Source organism: Dermacentor variabilis, chromosome 8 (assembly GCF_050947875.1).
Source record: "Dermacentor variabilis isolate Ectoservices chromosome 8, ASM5094787v1, whole genome shotgun sequence".
Lineage (NCBI taxonomy): Eukaryota > Metazoa > Arthropoda > Arachnida > Ixodida > Ixodidae > Dermacentor > Dermacentor variabilis.
The window spans coordinates 54,739,675-54,759,438 of NC_134575.1; the positions used below are offsets into that span (position 1 = coordinate 54,739,675).

Below are 19,764 nucleotides of genomic sequence, written 5' to 3' on the forward strand. Positions count from 1 at the left end.
CAGCGCCGCCGTAAGGCCTAATCGAAACGCACCAAGCGTCTCAGTACGCTTGCTTTCCCGGCAGGAGTTCACAACTCGAAGGAACGCGCAGCGGCGTTGAATTGGAAATTAATGCTTTCATATTCACAACTCATAAGTAGTGCTTAGGTGTCTTCGGCATTGTCTTAATGTTTTCACTTTCACACGGTACACTAACGCTGATAATACCGTGTGACGTTTTTCGAAGTGCTTTCACTCGCGCGTGCGCTTTGCCTCCGTAGCTTTCTCTTTCTTGTCGAAGAGTGTTGTCCGCGAGCATATAACTTGGAACAACTGGTTGCAGACACCGCAAAATTCCAAAAAGAGAGAAAGAAAAGGAAAAGCTCCTCGAGGCAACCGCCGCGCTAGCGTCTCTGCAGGCATAGTGGTTCATTAAGCTTGTGAATGATGGCCGCGTCATTGTTTTGCCTGCACTTCGTCCTTTCGGGTTACAACGGCTCATTTCGCAGTGATGATGCGAGCGGGCAGTTACAAACTACCTTGCCGTGTTTAGTAAGGTATGAGTTTCTGGAAATTCCGGAAGATGGAGTTTAAAAGCTTCTTCGCAAAAAAGGCTTGCAGTCGCAAACACGAAGATTGGAGAAATCCACCTGCCTACCATTTCTTCTATGGTAGCCGAACTATCGCAGCGCCGCAGTTCCCTCTAGTATTTTTTGGAGGAAGCTCCAAGCTCTGCTTCTATTCAGTTTCTTTAATCTATGTCAGAAACTGCCGAAGATGATGGTCAAGGGGAGCGAACAACTGACGCGGACTGTATAAATGAAATGAACACGCTAGTATTGTATGGTATGGTATGGTATGGTAAAATTTATTCTGGTCCTTCTGTACGCGTTTCGGCTTGTAGCAGGCCGCTCCCACGTCGGTAGAAAAAGGCCGAGCCTCTCGGCTGCGTCGCGGGCCCGATGGAATACAACGGCTGCATGAAAACAAGAACGCGCTAGTTGTACTACGGAAGTACTCGGCCGACTGTGACAACGGTGTTTGATGATGCAGCAGGAATGATCGTCGACATGTTTTGGTGGGCGGTATGACCACGACGATGGTGTGACGGCGGAGTTAGGACGATCGAGGTGGCGGCGCTACGACGACGGCAGCACGAAAACGACGGCTACACGATGGCGGCACCGCGACAGCGGAACGACGACAACTGAATGAGGGCAGCGCGTTGACAGGGGCATCGCAGGCGGCGACTGCACCCTCGCACTTTATTCTCCCTTCGTTTACTCCGCGCAGTTCTCCGCACTTCTACAACTATTCGCGCAATGATCGTGCAGATCCCACGCACTCTGGGAGACGGTCTAAGCGAATTTTTCTTCGGTTGGACGGCAGTACGAAACGCACGTCTTTACAGGAGACGCGCAACAGACCTCGGCCTTTGGGCGTCGAACCCGCGCCTCCATCCGTGTCCCGGTATTAAAGGCGCATGCGCCGCCTGCACGTGGATTGTTCGAGGTCACATGATCTACACCTGGAACGAGTGCGAGGGCGCAAAGTTGAGGCCAGAAATCTGGTGCTTCGTTGGCTGAGCGCGTTATGGTTTTCAGTCTCCATAGGGTGCACAAGGGCGATATCTGTGGAAGTCCTAAATACAAATGACTCTGTGGAATCGGTAGGTTTCAAGCTTTGCTCGCGGATGCAACAAACGAATGCAGGAAATGCCGAGCCAGAATGATTGAACCGTCTCCATTTACATAGGTAGGAACTGCTCATGCAGTTAATCCGATTTGTACGGGTGTTCCTATTCAGGAGCAAAATTGGCGGCCTTCTTTCATTTTCACGTGTCTGGTGTTCGTATGTTACCATGAATAATAACAGAAACTGCGATTTTTTAAATATTGCAAGCTTACCTTGAGCTACATGGGCATCTGCTTTTCTCGTTTTGAAAGTACAAAGCCAAAATCGGTAATCAAAAAACTTGTGCTCATTCTCGAAGCACGATGTGTCTAGCATGATGTATGATTGCTTTCACCATCTTCCTGTGCTCAGCAGGTATTTAAGGCAAATGGGTGCCACTTTGTGTTATAGCACTGACGAAAAACAAAACAAAACGCCTGAAATATAAATTTCTAATGGCCTGCGATTTCCGCTGTTATTCCGAATAAAGAATCAGCACAATGAGCTGCGACATGATTAGGTAAATCATGGAGGTTATTTTTGTTCTTTTTTTTTAGCCGAAGAAGCATAGTAGATAGATGGTCGCGTACTACATATACACGTATATGATACTGCGCGCATGAGCTCATGGCATCTGACTAAAGAATGATGCTAGGAGGTAGTTTACGGGAGTTCAGTGGCCTATTGCTTGCTGCTGGGTTCATGTGTTATGTGGTGCTGTCTAAAACTCCCAGGGACAGCCACATACACACACAGGAATACGTAATAAAGTTGATGCTAACGACGGCGACTGGGGTAGCTTAACGGTGGAGTACCGCTCGCGCAATTCGGCAAGTCGTCTTCTTTGTCCACTTTCATTTGCGTTTCTTGTTTCCTAGCATCTGTACGTCTCAAGTACTATTACACAGTTGTTATTCCTACATCTCAACAGCCCAACTTCTGTGTGCTTCCTCTTGCTTCAGTGTCTCTATGCTTCGCGGAACCCCTGTTCCTCTTCCCTTTGTCTCTGAGCTGAATAGCAGCCTAGAACGACATTTACCTCACGCCAACATCTTTGTATTTCCTCAATAAGTTCTTCATTCACTCACTTACTTACCTCACTCACTCACTCACTCACTCACTCACTCACTCACTCACTCACTCACTCACTCACTCACTCACTCACTCACTCACTCACTCACTCACTCACTCACTCACTCACTCACTCACTCACTCACTCACTCACTCACTCACTCACTCACTCACTCACTCACTCACTCACTCACTCTCTCTCTCTCTCTCTCTTGGTCTCTCGTATGGTTGAAGTAACAAGATATCGAGCCCCGTGTTTTCCCTGTTTCTTGTCGCTCAGTGCGTGTTCTGCGTTCATGAGAGAGATCTTGCCATTAAGAACTCGTTTACAGAGATGGTGGCCATTCTAGAGTTTTCTTGGGCTTCGGAATGGATCGGAGGCAAGAGTTATTGAAACGCAGCGTGTTTTTATTTTTTTCCCTTGCTCAGCCGATGGGTGATGTACTCACGGAAGCACATGGGCATCTCCTTGGACTACGCGCTATTGCTGCAGCTACTGGATGACCTGGACCGAGCCTGGGAAGACTCGGATCGGCCGTTATCGAGGGACGAGGTAAGGTCACGTTAGCGAAGTTTACGGAACGTTCTTATAGCTTCTGCAGTTCTCGGTATTCCGGTAAAAGTCAACAGAAAAAAGGGTTCAGAACGCTCCCGTAAAGAGGTCGAACAAAAAGTTGATTGAGCTTGCAGCTTTTTTTTGTGTGTGTGTGTGTCGAACTCATGATCTGATTACGGGGCACGTCATAGTGGATGTTCTATAATTTGGCCACCAAATTGTCCCAACGTGCACCCGAAGGGCACTTCTTGCGCTTCGAACCCCCCCCCCCCCCTCCTAATATATATGCGGCCGCCGCGTGTGGCATCGTTACCGCGTGCTCCAGATCAGCAGCGCAATGCCGTAGCCACTAAGCAGTCGCGAAGACTGCACAGATGATAAGGGACACAGCCAGGTAGAAAACTCTATGTTAATGGTGAATATTCATTAGGAAATCTGTTATTTTTCATTATTTAGACGATTGCCAACAAGCTACTTGTTCTATTGTTGTTCGCATAAAAAATAAACAAAAGCTATTCACTGTGAAAGCTCTAGATCGCCATTAGGAATGACGATGTGGACCTTGCTTAGAAAAAAAAAGAAAATAGCATAGTCCCCCCAATTTTCTCAGCAGACTATAGCTGCTCAATATGAAGCCAATCAGTGCGTGATCGAGCGGCCACCCGCCGGCAATAGATTTTCTAAGAGGACGAACATACGACCGAGTCGTGTACGAAGTTTGACTTCATCAAGGATGTTACGTCAGGGCCCTTGTGTGCTTGTTGGCTCCACCTTTCGCCACTTGTGAACGTATTGTTTCTTTTACAAATCCCTGAGAAGGCGTATTGTTAGTAAGCTACTTATTTCACTTCGTGATGATTGAAACAGGACGTAGGCCAAGAACTAAATGACATCTAATGAAACATTAACAAAAAGAGGACCTTTCGGTGTCCACACGGGGGAGCCCTGTTCGCAATGAGACAGATGCGAAAGAGCTCAAGATTGTGAAGGCTTAGACGATCCGTGACTTCTAGCCTTCATAGCGATCTACTCTTTCACATCTGTCCGACTGTGAACAAACAAATCACTCATGTCGGAGCCGAAACGTCCTGTCTTAATTTTCTCCCCCCATAAATGTTATTTAGTTTTTCGTAGGTGTAACCATGCATTTATTCATTGTTCCTCTTCCCGACGAGATGAGATTTTGTAAAACCCCCGAATTTTATTTGCTTCGCTTCAACTACCTTCCAACGAAAATTAGCGCCCTTCAGGGGAGCCCTGTTGTTTATGTACCATACTTTCCGGACTCTGGTCCGCACGGACAAACTTGGTCAGACATTGAGTGTTGTAGCTTTCCTGCAACCAGCAAAAAACAGGCGGGCAACCCGTTTATTGTCGCCCAATAAAAGCCTGAGTTCTCTAAGAAACTGTGTATAGGAATAAATACTAAACACTATCAAAAACACACTTGTCAGGCTGCCAGAGAAACAACAACAACAACAACAACAACAACAACAACAACAACAACAACAACAACAAATCAAGCATGTCGGATTTGACGAACGGCTTCACGTTCAGAATATTTATTTCTTGCGCACGTTGGACTGCACTGAGATTCAACAACTGCGTGAAGGTGAAGCAGTCACTTGCATATCTTCACGGTGCTTCACGTTTACTGCATATATTTCACACTCCCTAACAAGATTCCGAGCTGCCAGAATGAGATTGAAATATTGCTCGGACGTAAAGATCCTCATTGTGGAACAACTATTGCTGTGCGATTTACAGCAAACGAAAAGTTCGAAGGCGCAGTCTGGCCCTGTTATCTTCAAACGCGCTTCCGATCTTAAGAAATGAAATTAGTTTTAATCCGCACCCATAGATAGTTCGCGGGCCGCGAAATTTCCGCTTTCAAATTGGTATAATCCGCGCACTGCAGTCCGGAAAATACGGTACATTCTGTCAATAGAAGCGAGCTTCGTATCCACGAACCAGGAAGAATAATTTGGCAAAGAAGAAGAAATGACAGAGGTAGAAGTGTTTTTGCATCTACACTCACAGTCGTGGTTGGCTGGCTTTGACGCAACGTGCTTAACTGTGGGGGAAACGGCGTCCACAGGATTACGAGAGAAAACGTGCCGCACCGACACTGAGACCTTTCTGGTTTAAATTGTGTAGCTTTTTTTCTCATTACAAATGCGGTTTATGTGCATCTGATTGCACAAAAAAGAAATAAAACATCCAAGTGTGATGCTCCCTAGTATACAGAAGACATCCATGACAAAATATTCATGCTGAAAACAGCTTCTGTATGAATATTTATCTTCTAGAGATCCTAAGTTCGCTTTCCGAAGTCTGTCAGTCATTACCACAAATATATCGAATGCTGCTTGCATCACCCTTAAGTGAAATAAAGGACATTTAAGAGTGGTATTCGCTGAAGCTGTGGCAAATCTGGTCTAATTGCCTCTGGCCATGTCAACCACAAATATTTACGCCCCCCCCCCTCTTTATGTGTTGCCAGCGGCCTCTCAAAGGGAACAGCATGAAGTGAAATAAACGAACAAAAAGCTGTTTGCCGCTATGGGCCGACATTTGTGCAATTTCAGAAAAAGAACACTATAGACAGCGGCACCAAGCCTGGAAAGGTATTGCCGAAACACCGAGCTGTGTCATTAATCTTGTATACGACATTTCCTTTGAACAGACGCACTGTGCGAGGCATTGATATTCCTACAGGAGTCATCGGATCAGAAATGGGTGACATAAAACTTGCTCGTGGCTGTTAATGGAGAGTGGTACGCTGGAGGATGAATGCGCGTGAATGCGAAGTGTGAATGGCATGTGGTATGAACGAACTGTTGCACATAATGCGTGCTGGTTTCTTTCTGTGTTCTTCTTTATGCAACGATACGGCGCAGCAAACAGAACGATGACCGACCGACTGGCCCCAGTTGAAGCCTAGTTGCGGTATGTTTAACGATCATGGTTTGCCGGCTAATACGAATGAATACTCGGCTTCAGATTGGCATAGGAGCAGACCTTGGAGGCGTCGAGGAAATGAGTGTGCTCTTGATAACTTTGTAGCAGGGAGCTGTCATTGGTGGCAGTCGAGCACGACTGGTGTCTGGAGCACATGTGGACGAAGTTGGCTGCGACGACGCCCACGTGACAGAGATGAACGTCGAATTTCATCCCGAGCCCGCGACGGACCGGAAGCAGCTTCGGCGCCCGAGCATTAGGCGAAAGTTCATAAGGTTCTGGAAGAAACGCAAACGCCGGCTGTCGTCTTTGCGTTCCAGCGACGGAACATCCCAAGTCGACGAAGAGCGAGAACTCGTGGTCATGGACGCTGGAAAGGTGTGCTTTACTCGAGATGCTTGGAGTTTGTGGCATTGGCTTATAGACAAAGGCGCTGGGCTACTGGAATTCAGCATGGGTAAAAACAAATGGCTCTGCTTGCTTTCGCAACAGTTTTCCCTGCGAGCTTCATCGGAGGAAATACTTTATTTTTGCTTGGTCACAAGAAAGAAAAGAAAGCGTGTAGAGGAGCGGTGGACATTTTCAAGCGAGCCATATTCTCCTGCGATACGCCTGTTGTTCAGAGCTGTGTTTAGACCTTATGTTAGTACATGGGAAACTACTGCTTGGGCGGTAGTTCGATATTCACTGAACTCTTTTACTTTTACTATCATTGTCCTCGTTTTATCGTTTTTTTCATGTACCTATATATTGCCGATAAATGGAGAAAACTTGAACACCTGGACGTATTTCTCACCTCAGCGAGGGCACAGCAAACGAGCAACTGCATAGCGCCGAAACCTCGAGAAAAATACGTGCGTCTGCCTTACGTGTATAGATTACAGTACGGTATCTTACACTTACGTAAATTGTAGGTGAATTCGTCTTAAGTTTACCCACACTAACGATGCCTAAAAAAAGAAGATGCAATGCGAATCTTTGAGTGGCAGTGCTAATTTCTCCTTCTTCATTATGAGGCGATCTACGGCGCTCATTTCTGCATCCGTTGCTTTCTACTATCGCACATCTACTTAGCTTTGGGAGAAGCTGTCGCGCCGGCTGTGTCTGTTCTCCATGACCAATGACCGGGAGTTTGCAGAAGACTTCGAAGATGTGCATTATGAACCGTTATCTTTCATGTCGAGCCTGGAAGAATGAAGGGACAACATTCCTTGCTGCCGCCGGCGTCCTTCGCCACTTTTCTTCTACACCTTCTGCGCAGGCTTGGCTTCTTCCTCAGCAAGCTTGTCCTGCACACGTGAAATCCTTACCATAGTGCCTGTGCCCGACATTGTGTCTCTTTTGTATGTGTGGTTTCAGTACTTTCTTGTTTTCTCTTCTTCTAGGACCAAAGTGTGGACATACGTGAAAGACTTGTCATTCAGGCTGAGGTCAAGGAAGACACTAGCCCCAGGGTGTCGAAGAAAGAAGTGAGCCTATAAGGAACAGTGCGCTCCTCTCAAAGCTCGCTTACTCTCGTCTGAACTCCTTGTCTTCTCTACGGCTGATGGCTGCCGCTTTGTCTGTCGCCTTTTCTAATCTTTGAGCACTCACAAGCATCTTCCCAAGGAATGTGTCACCGCCTACACATTTCTTTCAATGCTGATCTCTTCTCTCATCTTACTCGGAACCTCTTGAACACCTTCAGCCAAGCATGCACCTCATTGTCACATCGACGCCATTTTCACAACTTTCTCACTACTTTGGCCTGCCGCCCGCAGAACTTGCTAACACGCGTTGTCGTTAAATGAGAGAACGCAATAACCGCATTGGGAGGAGGTCCGCTTGCGTCGCGAAGCTTTAAGGGAAGCACTTCGTGCTTTGTGACATGGCATCCTAACGCATCTGTCGGATGCTGTCACCGAATGACCTCGCCTGTTCTCGCCAGGAATCCTCGGCAAGCCAGTACGGACCGGAAGGCCAGCAAAGACGCTTGTTGCGCCAAGAAGTGAGGGCTCTCTTCAACCTTTTGGCATGTTCGGCATGTCTTAGAAGATCGAATTTATCGAACATAGGAAATATCACAAGGCGGATATTGTGCTGTCCACGTGTTATAATACGTTGAGTTTGAAAGGCAGCAGAGAAGCAGGGACGACTGAACTTAAGAGTGAAACTTCATGTGACCCCAATGTGTTTACCATTGGGGGCTCAGTTTACCTGAAATTGATTTTTAAAATAAGCGTGTTGCAAAGTTTGTTAGAAGGCGGACATGTTTGGGATGTTTTTTAAGTAATACAAGTTTCTGTCATCGAACTGCCCTATGAATGAATGCAACTGTGGCATAATTGCTGCTTTTTGAATTCAAGTAGCATATCTTAAGCTTGAGTCCATGTTGCAATGTGAAATTAGCCAGGCAGACAAAATGTGCCTCAGATCTAAGCAACTCATAGCCACAAAGCATTGAGTAAAGCGCATGTTCTCTAAACTTTTCATAGGTTGCGACAGAACCTTCTCCAAATAAGCTCTAAAGTTTTGCCGAAACAGGGCAGTTGCGGTCAGATGAACTGTATGAACTTTCTGAACTGCTAGTTTTGAGCCAACGACCAAGCTGCTGGCTCAGTTGACGCGTAGTATGGCGAAACTTTTACAAAATATGTGCGTACAACGGGGATTATTGTACTGCGGCTCGTAGGCTAAAAAAAACTTTTCGGCAGAGAAATGATGCCTGATCTTCATGATGCATTTCGTAGGAAACTGAATGTACTTACGGTCTTTGGCTATGAGCGAGACCAGCCAAGGCAACGGACTTAGGTCTCATAGACGTAAGAGTCTGAACTTCCTGACATTCGCCATTAGCCGATATTCTAACTATCTCTGCTTCTTGTGTGTTTCAAGAAACTTGTCCTCTTCTGTCTGCGCACTGATAAAGTCCGATGTCACGTGTCGAAGCACCTATTCTCGGACACTTCACCTCGCTGGCAATGTATGCCTCTGTTGTGCAAATTTCTGCCGCCACTCGGGCCGTTTCTTCGCTCTAGTTTCGAGCTTGCGTGTTTGTTCGAATTGCTCCTGATCATTCCTCTTCAGTTTTGATCCGTAATTTGTCGACACGCTGTGATGCGTCGGCAACCTATCGCTACCGGTTTTTCTCTTGCCCTCGCTATAATCTAGAACTTGATGATAATGCCTGCATTATCACATGTGATATCTCCTTGAGCTATGTCTTCTAATACATTTGAAAAAAAAAGTGAATGTTTAGCATGAACTGACTTGAACTAATCAACAACCGACTACTGAAATATAATATGTATTAGATAATCCAAGAATTGGTGAAATGTGTTATGTTAGCTTGCAAAAACAAATACTTTTTTGTTACTCAGTGTTCAGAGAACAAAGTGTGCTCTTATAACTTCTGCACGCTCTCGTAAGGTGTGAACGTATTATTCAAGATTTGGTGTGGGCACCCCTTGTGACTCAACATAATTTATAGTGAAATCCTTGCCGGCTGACAAGCGCCGCGTAAGAAAGAAACACCGTAGGTATGAGGCTTCACAAAAAGGCACAACTACTACAAGCTGCCTTCTGCAACAAAAACTCATAAGCTTGCTTTTACTTTCATGAATGGCCCGAGGACAAATGACAGAGTAGCGAATGTTTTCGTCGAGCCCAGCTCTTGCTCGCGCTCCAATAATATCAGAAGTTGGCAAGCCGGGGGAGCAGAGCGAGCTTTCCTTGGCTGGGTCGGTTCTTTTTTTCTCACGGTCCTCCCACACCTCGCGTAGGAGGCCTGCCTCGCCGAGTCCTTCAACGTGTTCATCGACTACTGCCTCGAGCTGCTCCACAAGCACCGGGACCTCTTCCCCTTGACGCACGTGGAAGCGGAACACAAGCTGGTTCACCTGCTCAAGTGAGAACGCCGTCGTGATGTGAACTCCCCGTAGAAACTTTGGAAAAAAACTGATCGAACGATCGCTCACTCACCTAGAGCCGGTATTTATGACAGTTCTGTTAGACAAGTGCAATTTGAGGGATGAAGTCATGGCGCACAACGCTGATGATTGCGACGGCCGCGTAATGACAAGGCAATCACCGCAGCGATAATCAGTCGTGGCCTCTTCCTACCTTGTAAGAGGGACATCGTGAAAATTGGCCCAGCGGTCCGCATGTTGTGAGGTATTTAGGCTGTCTCGGTCTTGAGATACTGGGAGAATTAGATTAGATGGACTCAAGCGTTGGGAGATGCGAACTCCATTGCTGGCCATTTTGCGTTCTCTTGTGCACAACGTGCGTCTCAAAACGCTTGAGCACGCTAACCTAAAACTCTCCGTTGTCACGTTGATCCAGACAATGGCGCAACTGAGAGTCAAGAATCTAACGCTTTATCGATTGAACTTACGCCTAGAAAAACGAGCAGCACTCAAAGCACAACGACACCCTTGAGCACAATCGATGATCGGCGAAATCTGCGTCAGGGGTCAAGCGCGTGTGCTTTTTATACACGAGTCACTGTACATTTCTGAAGAAGCACTCAGCTCTATTGCACTTTAGAATGTACAGTCAGGAATAAAATTATACGGGATCTGCGAACACGTTCCAAACTGCATTCTTACGTACTCTGAGGAAGCGATCGCCATGTTGTCGAAACGTGGCATCGCGCATGCGCGTCCGTCTATGCACTTGTGCCTCCCACGGCGTTCCCTTTCTGCATGGAGGAAGGAAACAAAATAGGAGAGGCCCTGACATCACCTTTTTTTGAAGCCGGAAGTGCAGCCATGTTTGTGTGCCATCTGCCCTTGCTCCTCCAATCAGCTCGCTGCAGCAGATAGGCGTGAGCTCTGAGCTTACATTGCTACGAGTCACCGGAAGTGTGGGCTGCCCGCGCGCGTCAGAACAAAGCCAACGAAACGTCTGTAACAGTTTTGGAGAAGCAGACACACTCCTGTGTTTTTCCTTGGCACGTTGAAGACGACGACGAAAACCCGCGCCGTGATTGCTTGAGTGTCTGTGTCGCTGGCTAGCACTCACAGACCCAAGACTTTCAAGCTTACACGCCACACTCTAAAGTCAGCTTGTCTCACGAACTGAATGTGCTGCAAGAAATGGCATGGCCCGAAAAAAAATCTTATCTCACTTTTCACAGGCCGACAGCAGCAGCAATAGCTTCAGTAGCGCGGTGGCTGCGGCAACATAGATATTTGGCACATGTACGACTCCCAGTGCTCCTTTGCGAAAAACACTACGTGGCTTCCGCCGCACATTCTTCCAATGATCCAAGCTAGCCGGGGCCTGTCTTGTGCTTCCCTTCCTCCATGGCTTCTTGCTAGCCTGCTGCCGCAATCGCGATGATTGCAGAAGATTACACTAGGAGCGCGGGGTCAGATCCGGCCGTGGTGCGACAATGCACTGCAGTTACCGCCGGCAGAAACTTGCACCGCTCTCCTAGCGTTGTCAGCGTAATATTCTGCAATCATCGCGATTTGGATGGCCGGATGGCAAGAAGGGGACGCGTTGACGGACACACGTACATAGAGGGAGGAGCGTGTACAATCCTATGTCTCGACACCAGGAGCTTGCCTTGTAAGCGCACGCCAAGAATACAGTTTGGAACGTGGTCGGAGCTCCCGTATTATTCTGTCCCCGCCTGCGCAACGACATTAGCATCGCATGCCTAATCTGATCAGACAAGACTCTTTCACGGTAGTATCAGCGGCATTAAATAATTTTCGTAATGCGATAGTAGCGTCTTGTACGCCAAGCGGCACACTGATATCAGTGACGTTCCGGTGAAAAGTGTCCATCGGAAAACGAAACAGTTTGCGCGTGACAATCCCCCTGGAGCTCAGGGACTACTTCCTCTTTTGAGATTACGCAGCTGTTACGCCGTACCTTAATTGCGATGTCGCGTATGTAATTTCTCACTCTGCCTCTCCCCGCAGATGTCTGGCACTCATCTACCGGATGAAAGCGTTCCAGTGGTGCTGTCCTTTTAGGAACCAGCTCAGCGTCGAGATCACCAACACGCTGAAGGTACGAGGCTGTACGTTCGTAACTGTAACCATGACGTGCTTTCTCTTGAAATGTGCAACTTGGTTCCACAGTTGCAAAAGAAAAGTGCACTTGCTTCTTTCTTCGCACAACCAGAAATGTACTGAGGAAGCTCGTTATACGGAGTCTTTTTTTAAGCCATAGAAAACATATTAAATTAAGCTGTGGGACAAAGCGTGCTCATAGCCGTTGAGCTGCAACACTTCAAGCGGTGGGCATTGCTCGCGTGATAAATCGAAGTGAATTATCTGTTAAATAACAAAAATCCACTAATTAACTTTTTAAGTGATTACATTGACAGCTGATATTGCGATTCAAGAATTGTAGCCAGTGAGTTTGTAAGGCATATTCAGTTGGAATGAATTTGAAGAATCGCATGGGTCTCGGATATCCGCAGTGAAACTAGCATAAAAATGAACTATATTTCGATTTGCTTTTTCAGCGAACCACCGTTTTATGCACTGAAACACGAAAACAACAGAGCCTCCAATTATTTCTGCACGAAGATCGAAAACAGATATCTGGAAACTGGAGTCATCCTAAGAATTCATTGTAAAAGAATCCGTCTTGCAATTTGTAAATCGGAATATATGTTGTAGGTAACTTGAACAAACCTAATTAATTATTTTTTTCGTTATTAGCTGATTATGTATTTGTATTTCTCGACCAAGTAATGTCCACCTGTTTCAGTAACACAGTTCAATGAATGGGGCTATGTTAGGCTTCATGGATGATTTTTTAAAATTCTGTATGTTCTAAAAAAGAACGGCGCATCTTGTTTCGAGGTTACGCCGCTTTTCATTCGTCACAGAATTGCTTTCTTAGATGTCTACATATGCATATTTTATCGTTAATTGTTCTAGGCGTTCGTTAAAACTATACAGGAACCTTTTAAAAGGGATAAGGAACTTGATCTAGGAGTTATACTTATTCTAGCTAACTAAGACATTTCGTGAGGAGGGGCGTGAACAATTTTTCAGTCGCTAAAATGCTCAATTTGGCAAATATGAAGCCCGATTGAACAACCACGAAAGATCAGCGATATTTTAGATACGACCTTTGACGATATAACTGGCTGGGTTCCGGTTTCACTCTAAGTTGTCACGCCTTGGAAGCACAATTAAACTGTTCACATAATAATTTTCCCATACTGAATCGATCTAGTAAAGTGTATTTTTTTTGTTTAACTTTGCACGTGTTTTGTTTTAGGTTCGCTGTACGTGCGTACTGAAGACACAATCGTGGTTGCTGCAGGCTTTGTTCCCGCAACAGGCAGTAATAAACAAAGAGTTCAGTAATTCTAAGAACTTGAGGTGGACGCCGTGCTGGGAGCGCGAGGTCGAGGCTTCGATTCCGCATCGCGGTGACTGCAACCTTTACGGGAAAATGCTTGTGAAGCGTGCCAAGGAACTAACGGGTGTTCACATGACTCTTTAGATAATTATGCGCGCACAAAGACAGGACGTCGAACGAAGAAGGGACACACCGCATGAGCAAACTTCAACTGGGTTTTATTGCGACAGCGACATACATATACGCTTCTACAATCAGAAAAAAAATATCAAGTAGGCGACTCGTAAATGAGAGGCTAGCAGAACGTCGCCGCAAGGTCAAGCAAGGCATCGAATGCAAGTCATGCAAGTCATGCAATGGTTGCTAGCCGATCTTTAACAGATGCACTATATTGTTTTCTCACATAAATCGGTTAATTAGGAAGATAGACGAGGCCAGAGAAATTCTTCGGCATGATCAGAGATGTGTGAGTGCCTCTTCTGTAGCATTAAGTGATAAGGAGGTGAGGTTTCTGGATGGTGAAACGCGATGACAGCGACAAGTTTTGGTTTGTTCGGCACATGTGGCGGCGCAGTTCTCGCGCGTTTTTGTTGTTTTTCTGTTGTTTGCTTGCCTGCCTGTGTTTTCTTGATTGTGACAGCGACACACACACACACACACACACACACACACACACACACACACACACACACACACACACACACACATATATATATATATATATATATATATATATATATATATATATATATATATATATATATATATATGTCGCTGTCACAATAAAAGCCAGTTGAAGTTTGCGCACCCTGGTGTGTCCCTTCTTTGTTCGACGTCCGCTCTTTGTGCGCGCACAATTCTCTAAAAAATTATGTACTACCAACTCGTCCGAAACGTAACGCTTCTGGTTTGCATGAAGACGAATTGTGGAAATTTTTGCGCATTGCCGTAGAGGAGCAGAGAGGCTCACCCTGCAGGCCTCGCTCACGTAATGTGTTCGAGAGGTTCGAGTGTTTTCAAAGATCTTCAGGTTGTTGACATCATCGAGCGCTCCCTTACGGCTTCTTGTGTCATAGACAGTTGTAATATCTTGGTCGTGAATGTAATAATTCTAGATAGGCGTCAGTAACTAACCCGGCAAAGCACATACTGAAAGATGAAACGTGTGAACTCACGCGAAAGTAGGGACACAGTTGCGAGGAGAAAGAAAATATCAGCGCGAATATTTGGGAGGATGACGAGGAGATATATTCGCGCATTCGGGAACTTGGTTTTGTTAGTCACGTGCTTGTAGTATAATATTAAAGACTTAACGTTAGTTGTAACCAAAGCGTGAGTCAGCTTTAATTTTGCACCATCCGCATGTTCTTCTCGTCTTGCAGAAAGGCTGTGCGGACTGGTTTCGGTGCACCCACGCCCTTCACCAGCCCTTGGTTCTGGTGAGTGAATTGACGCGCGATTCTCTAGCAATAAACAAATCGAACTGTTCGCGCACTGGCAGTTTGCTGCGACGTCGTAATGTGTATGAAAATGATATCACAATAGCCACAACGGCTAGAACCCAGCGCCCATGTCCAGGAATTCTGGACATTCTCCTTCGGAACTTCACAGCAACGCACAAGTGTGACTGAATGGGAATGTTTTTTTTCTAATTTATATTTCAGAATATAGGGCGAGGGTCAAAAAGTTTCAAACGCCGACAACAAGAGGGTAGTCCCTTCTAGCAACATATGCATTTTGGCACTTAGTCGGAACATTGGTGGTACGTTAAAGCAGTTAAAAAAAGTCAGACAGGGGCGGTGAAGTCCAACGACAGGAGAAAATCGTTTTGCACCCTCCCGCCAGAGGGCACATTGGCTTAAAAAAGCGCCAAATTTAAACCTTAAAGCGATTTATTACAGCTGACATTGAAAAGGTATTGGTAGAGGGAGTGTTATGCAGCCTGTTTGCACGTGCAGGCTTCTGAGAAGCAGCCGAGATGGTACAGAGTGGTTATGCATGTGCATGTCTTGAGCGTGCCTGGGTATGGTTCTATGCGCATGTTCGCTCTGTGTATGAGTGTGCGGGCGTGTGCCTCCGTATTTGCGTTTGCATGCGCGCGAGTGCGTGTATGCGTGTGTGAGCGTTCGCGACGTGTGTGAGCGTTCGCAGCGTATGTGGGTGCCTGCGTGTGTGCGCGCTTGTGCGCGCCCTTGCGGTGCATGCGTGGGCGTGTGTGTACGTGTACGCGTGCCAACGTGTGCTTTTCGAGTTTCAGCATGCAGGATTGCGAAAAAATGTGTGCGTGTTTGTGTGCGCATGGATATCTGTGCGTGCGTATTGCGTGTGTATGTGTGCGCGCGTGTGTGTGTGTATGCGTATGACGGATGGAGAGAGAGTACGTGCGTGTGAGGGAGAGTGCGTTTGCGTGCGAGGGATACAGAGTGTGTGTGGGTGCGCGCGCGCGCGCGCGCGCGCGTGTGTGTGTGTGTGTGTGTGTGTGTGTGTGTGTGTGTGTGTGTGTGTGTTTGTGTTTGTGTGAGAAGAAAGAGAGAGACGCTGTTTAGAGACAAGACAAAGCGGACGTTGCGTACTACGCTGCGATGTTTTCCTTTGTTAAACTGTACTGCATGACCAGAATATAAGTTCTTTTAAAGTTTTTTTTTTCCTTTAAACTAAGTTCTGTGTTATCAATCTCGCACAGCCGGCGTATAATCACTGTCGCGCTCACCTATCACTGTTTCCAGCATGTGTGTGCGCGCGAGGGAAAGAGAGCGTGTGTATACGCGAGGGAGAGAGATAGTGTGCGTGAGTGTGCGTGCCAGCGGAGAGTGTGTGCGCGTGCTAGTGCCTCCGTATGTACATATGCTTGCACGCGAGTGCGCGTATGTGTGTGTGAGCGTTCGCGGCGTGTGGGCATGCCTGCATCTGCGTGTTAGTGCATGTGTGTGTGCGCTTGCGTGCTTTCGGCGCATGCATGGCGGCGCGTGAATGTACACATGTGCGACCGTGCTTGTTCGTGTTTCAGCATGCATGCCTGCGGACATAACTGTGCGTGTTTGTGTGCGCATGGATATCTGTGCGTACGATGGGCACGATGAAGAGGGCGTGTGAATGCGTTTGAGGAAGAGAGTGTGTGCTCGTGCCAGGGAGAGAGAGTGCGTGTGTGTGTGTGCGAGGGTATTTGCGTGTTTGCGGGTGTGAGCGAACATTTTCTAGCTTACACCTACTCTTGGAAACAAACGCGATGTGGAGACCATTAAAGCCCGTGTTTAAATGCACGAGACAACTACGAATGACACTGCAAAAAGAAAGCGCCTGCGATGTCAGTAATGCCGCCCTTGCCTACCACGGCCCGTAAGAGGCTGCCAAGCAGTTCAACTTCGTTATCTTGCTTCTGTCGGTGGCAGCGCAATGTCTTGAAGGCAATGACGCGCAAAATCTGCACTATCATTCGATCGTGTGTCGTTTCGGTGACCAAGCGAGCTTTCGGCAGCGCACGTTTGTTGCTATATTGACATTTCAACTTTAAACGGCTTGCGTTCGGAAAAAACAATGTGAATAAAAATCGACAGTCGTCTGGCCGCAAGAAACATGCTCACGGAGCCGTGTCATTCATGACAATATCTCAAAAGGCTGGAAGCGGTCAGGTCGACGTTACCCTCGACCTTTTTCCGCGTCAGCGAGGCTTTCAGAGAGCGCTTAATTGCAAGATATTTGTTCTTACTCTTACAGGATCATGTTTCATAAGCATATATTCGCTCAACTATACAATGTCGAAGGCAGGCTCCAAACTACTCATTCGCTTTAGCCACCCAAGATCAATTATTTAAAAGATAATCAACATACATTCGTGAATTACGCACACAACTGTTCAACTTGCTCCGTATCCGGAGGTTACCGTCTGAACACTCTAATGATAATAATGTCAGGAAGATTTACATTGATCTATTTCTTAAAATTTGGTGCCGTTAAAAAAGACCACCTGTATAATGATAGTGCAGTAGGCATCTAATAAAGCAGGTGCGAATGCTCGGACAGGTTTTCTTGGTGCAATTCAAGTTGATGAACTTAGAACACACGCATCCAAGGATGCACCTCTATCTCTACAATGTATTCTCCTACATTGTTCAAGAAATGCCTCAGTGCCACGGTACATCACAAAAGGTGTGTGGTAGCATTATTTGCTCTCCCTAATAGATTTCTGAGCGTTCGCGGCATCAGGCTTGGTTTTCTGGCGTCATCAGCAATCAGAACAGTGAATTAGGGTCTGATTTATCTTGCATGAGTAATTGACAAATCGCGCAACAGAAGGTTCCCGGAATGATGTGTGATGACGACATTCTGCCACTATCGAGAATGAATGTGATTTATACACAAGGGAATGTTTGTGGCTACGCAGCGAAAAGCCTAGGCCTTAAGTTTAGCAGAGAGAAATCGGGAATTATGATGTTTAATGAAAAGACGAATAATTACATGGTGTCAATTCAACAGCAAGTCATACGCATAGTCAAACAATGTATATGCATATTCAGCCATTGCATATTTGCTTGCTTACGAGGGTATGGGCCATTCCTGATTATGTCGTTCTTGTTTCGGGTATGAGCCCCCATTGCAACGAGCCACTTTAGATTTTTTCGCCCTAATCAACCAATATATCGTTTGCCAATGTAGCCGTGCGGTTTGGGGCTGCCTCCACCACGGGCACTAGGTCGGAACTCATGTTTCCATTGACTGCATACGTATATCAGCAATAATTCTAGAAAAAAAGCGGTATTTTTTTCTTTATGTGTTAACAATAGCCAGGTAAAATATATTCCGCAAAGCACTCATCCCAATACTTCAGTACTTTTTGTTCTAACACACACGTGCGCGCTACTGTATTTGATATAATGTACCATAATAATTTGGAATTGATTTCCGCCAGGCAGCTGTTTTTATTTTTAATGACGCCAGGAAACCCAGCCTGATGTCAGCAACGCTCATATATGTAATCGGGAGCGCGCACAATGTTCTCGCATATACCTATGCGTATATACAGGGTGTCCCACGTAACTTGAGCCAAACATTAAATACATGCGAATGCAACGTACCTGTACAGACTCAACGTAATGTTTGCCATCGCTTGAAGATACTCAGATATTTATTTTTATTTGAGCATAATTAGATAATTAGCCTTAATTAATGAATCAAATTCTAAAATATTATAATTAGGTGAAAAGTGTCAGTGACAAAATTGTATAGCAATATGAAAACTCCCGATCAAGCAAAATATGCAATGCCTCATAGCCCCGTAAGGCAGAGGCTACATACACTCAGCAAAGTGAAGCGAACAGTGCCTAAATTCTTTCTAATCACGCATACGACATACAAAACAGCATGTCGAAAAATGCCATCATCAATGGCTCATACCCCCGTGAGCAATGGTTCATACCCCAGTAAGCAATAAAAAATGTAACGACTCATAGTCCCGTAAGGTTCATGGCTACTCACTTTGCGTGAATTAGCTGCGATGACACTGCCTCTGTTGTCATCGGTGATTTCATTGCGTATGTGTGGGTACCGAAAAGGGAGCGGTTAGGCGTTCCGTGTTGCAGATATATCCCTTGCGATGCCACACTGATCCGGCCCAACCGACAACCCAGCGGCGTACGTGCATCTATTTGACATTATCAAAGAATGTGACTGCAGTTGCGAGGGAAATAATGATGACCCATTAGGACAATAAGTGAGTTTGTTCCTTTTGTTCAAAATTATGTCACCTCGGTCTCCTGTGCCAAACAGCTTCGCTGGTCAACCACCTTCACGGAGTGGATTGGCTCATGATTTTTTTTTTACTTTCTCTCTGTCGATGAGGATCGCTATAGCGGCTTGTTGGTACGGCTTATTTTATTTTGTTGTAGCGCAAGCTGAACAAGGACAACACACGGGCTGCATGACGTTTCGAGGGTGTATATATTGCGACGAGAATGGGAAATAAATCTGTTGTTGAAAGTTAGCGTTGTGTGTGTCAGATGTGCCTTTCTGTTGACCTTGTTCAGCTCGCGCTACAACAAAATAAGATTTCTCTCTTTTTTTCTTCGTTTCTTCCTTTCTTTCCTTCTTTCTTTCTTTCTGTCTTTGTTTGTTTTCTCTTTCGTTCTTTTGTTCCTTCTTTCTTTCCTTCGTTCTTTTTTCCTCTTGTTTCTTCATTCATATTCAGCCATTGCATATTTGCTTGCTTACGA

At 46.0% G+C, this 19,764-nt stretch overlaps 1 protein-coding gene across 3 annotated transcripts in view; it reads left to right on the forward strand.

Annotated features, from left to right (window-relative positions):
- LOC142590225 (BAI1-associated protein 3-like) overlaps window positions 1-19,764 on the forward strand; it is a 517,523-nt gene that overhangs the window by 442,032 nt on the left and 55,727 nt on the right. For all 3 annotated transcript variants that reach the window (XM_075702152.1, XM_075702153.1, XM_075702154.1), the window contains exons 11-16: window positions 3,154-3,277; window positions 7,627-7,710; window positions 8,169-8,228; window positions 10,003-10,127; window positions 12,157-12,247; window positions 14,941-14,997. In XM_075702152.1, the coding sequence (XP_075558267.1) occupies window positions 3,154-3,277; window positions 7,627-7,710; window positions 8,169-8,228; window positions 10,003-10,127; window positions 12,157-12,247; window positions 14,941-14,997 (541 nt within the window). The remainder of the gene's footprint in view (window positions 1-3,153; window positions 3,278-7,626; window positions 7,711-8,168; window positions 8,229-10,002; window positions 10,128-12,156; window positions 12,248-14,940; window positions 14,998-19,764) is intronic.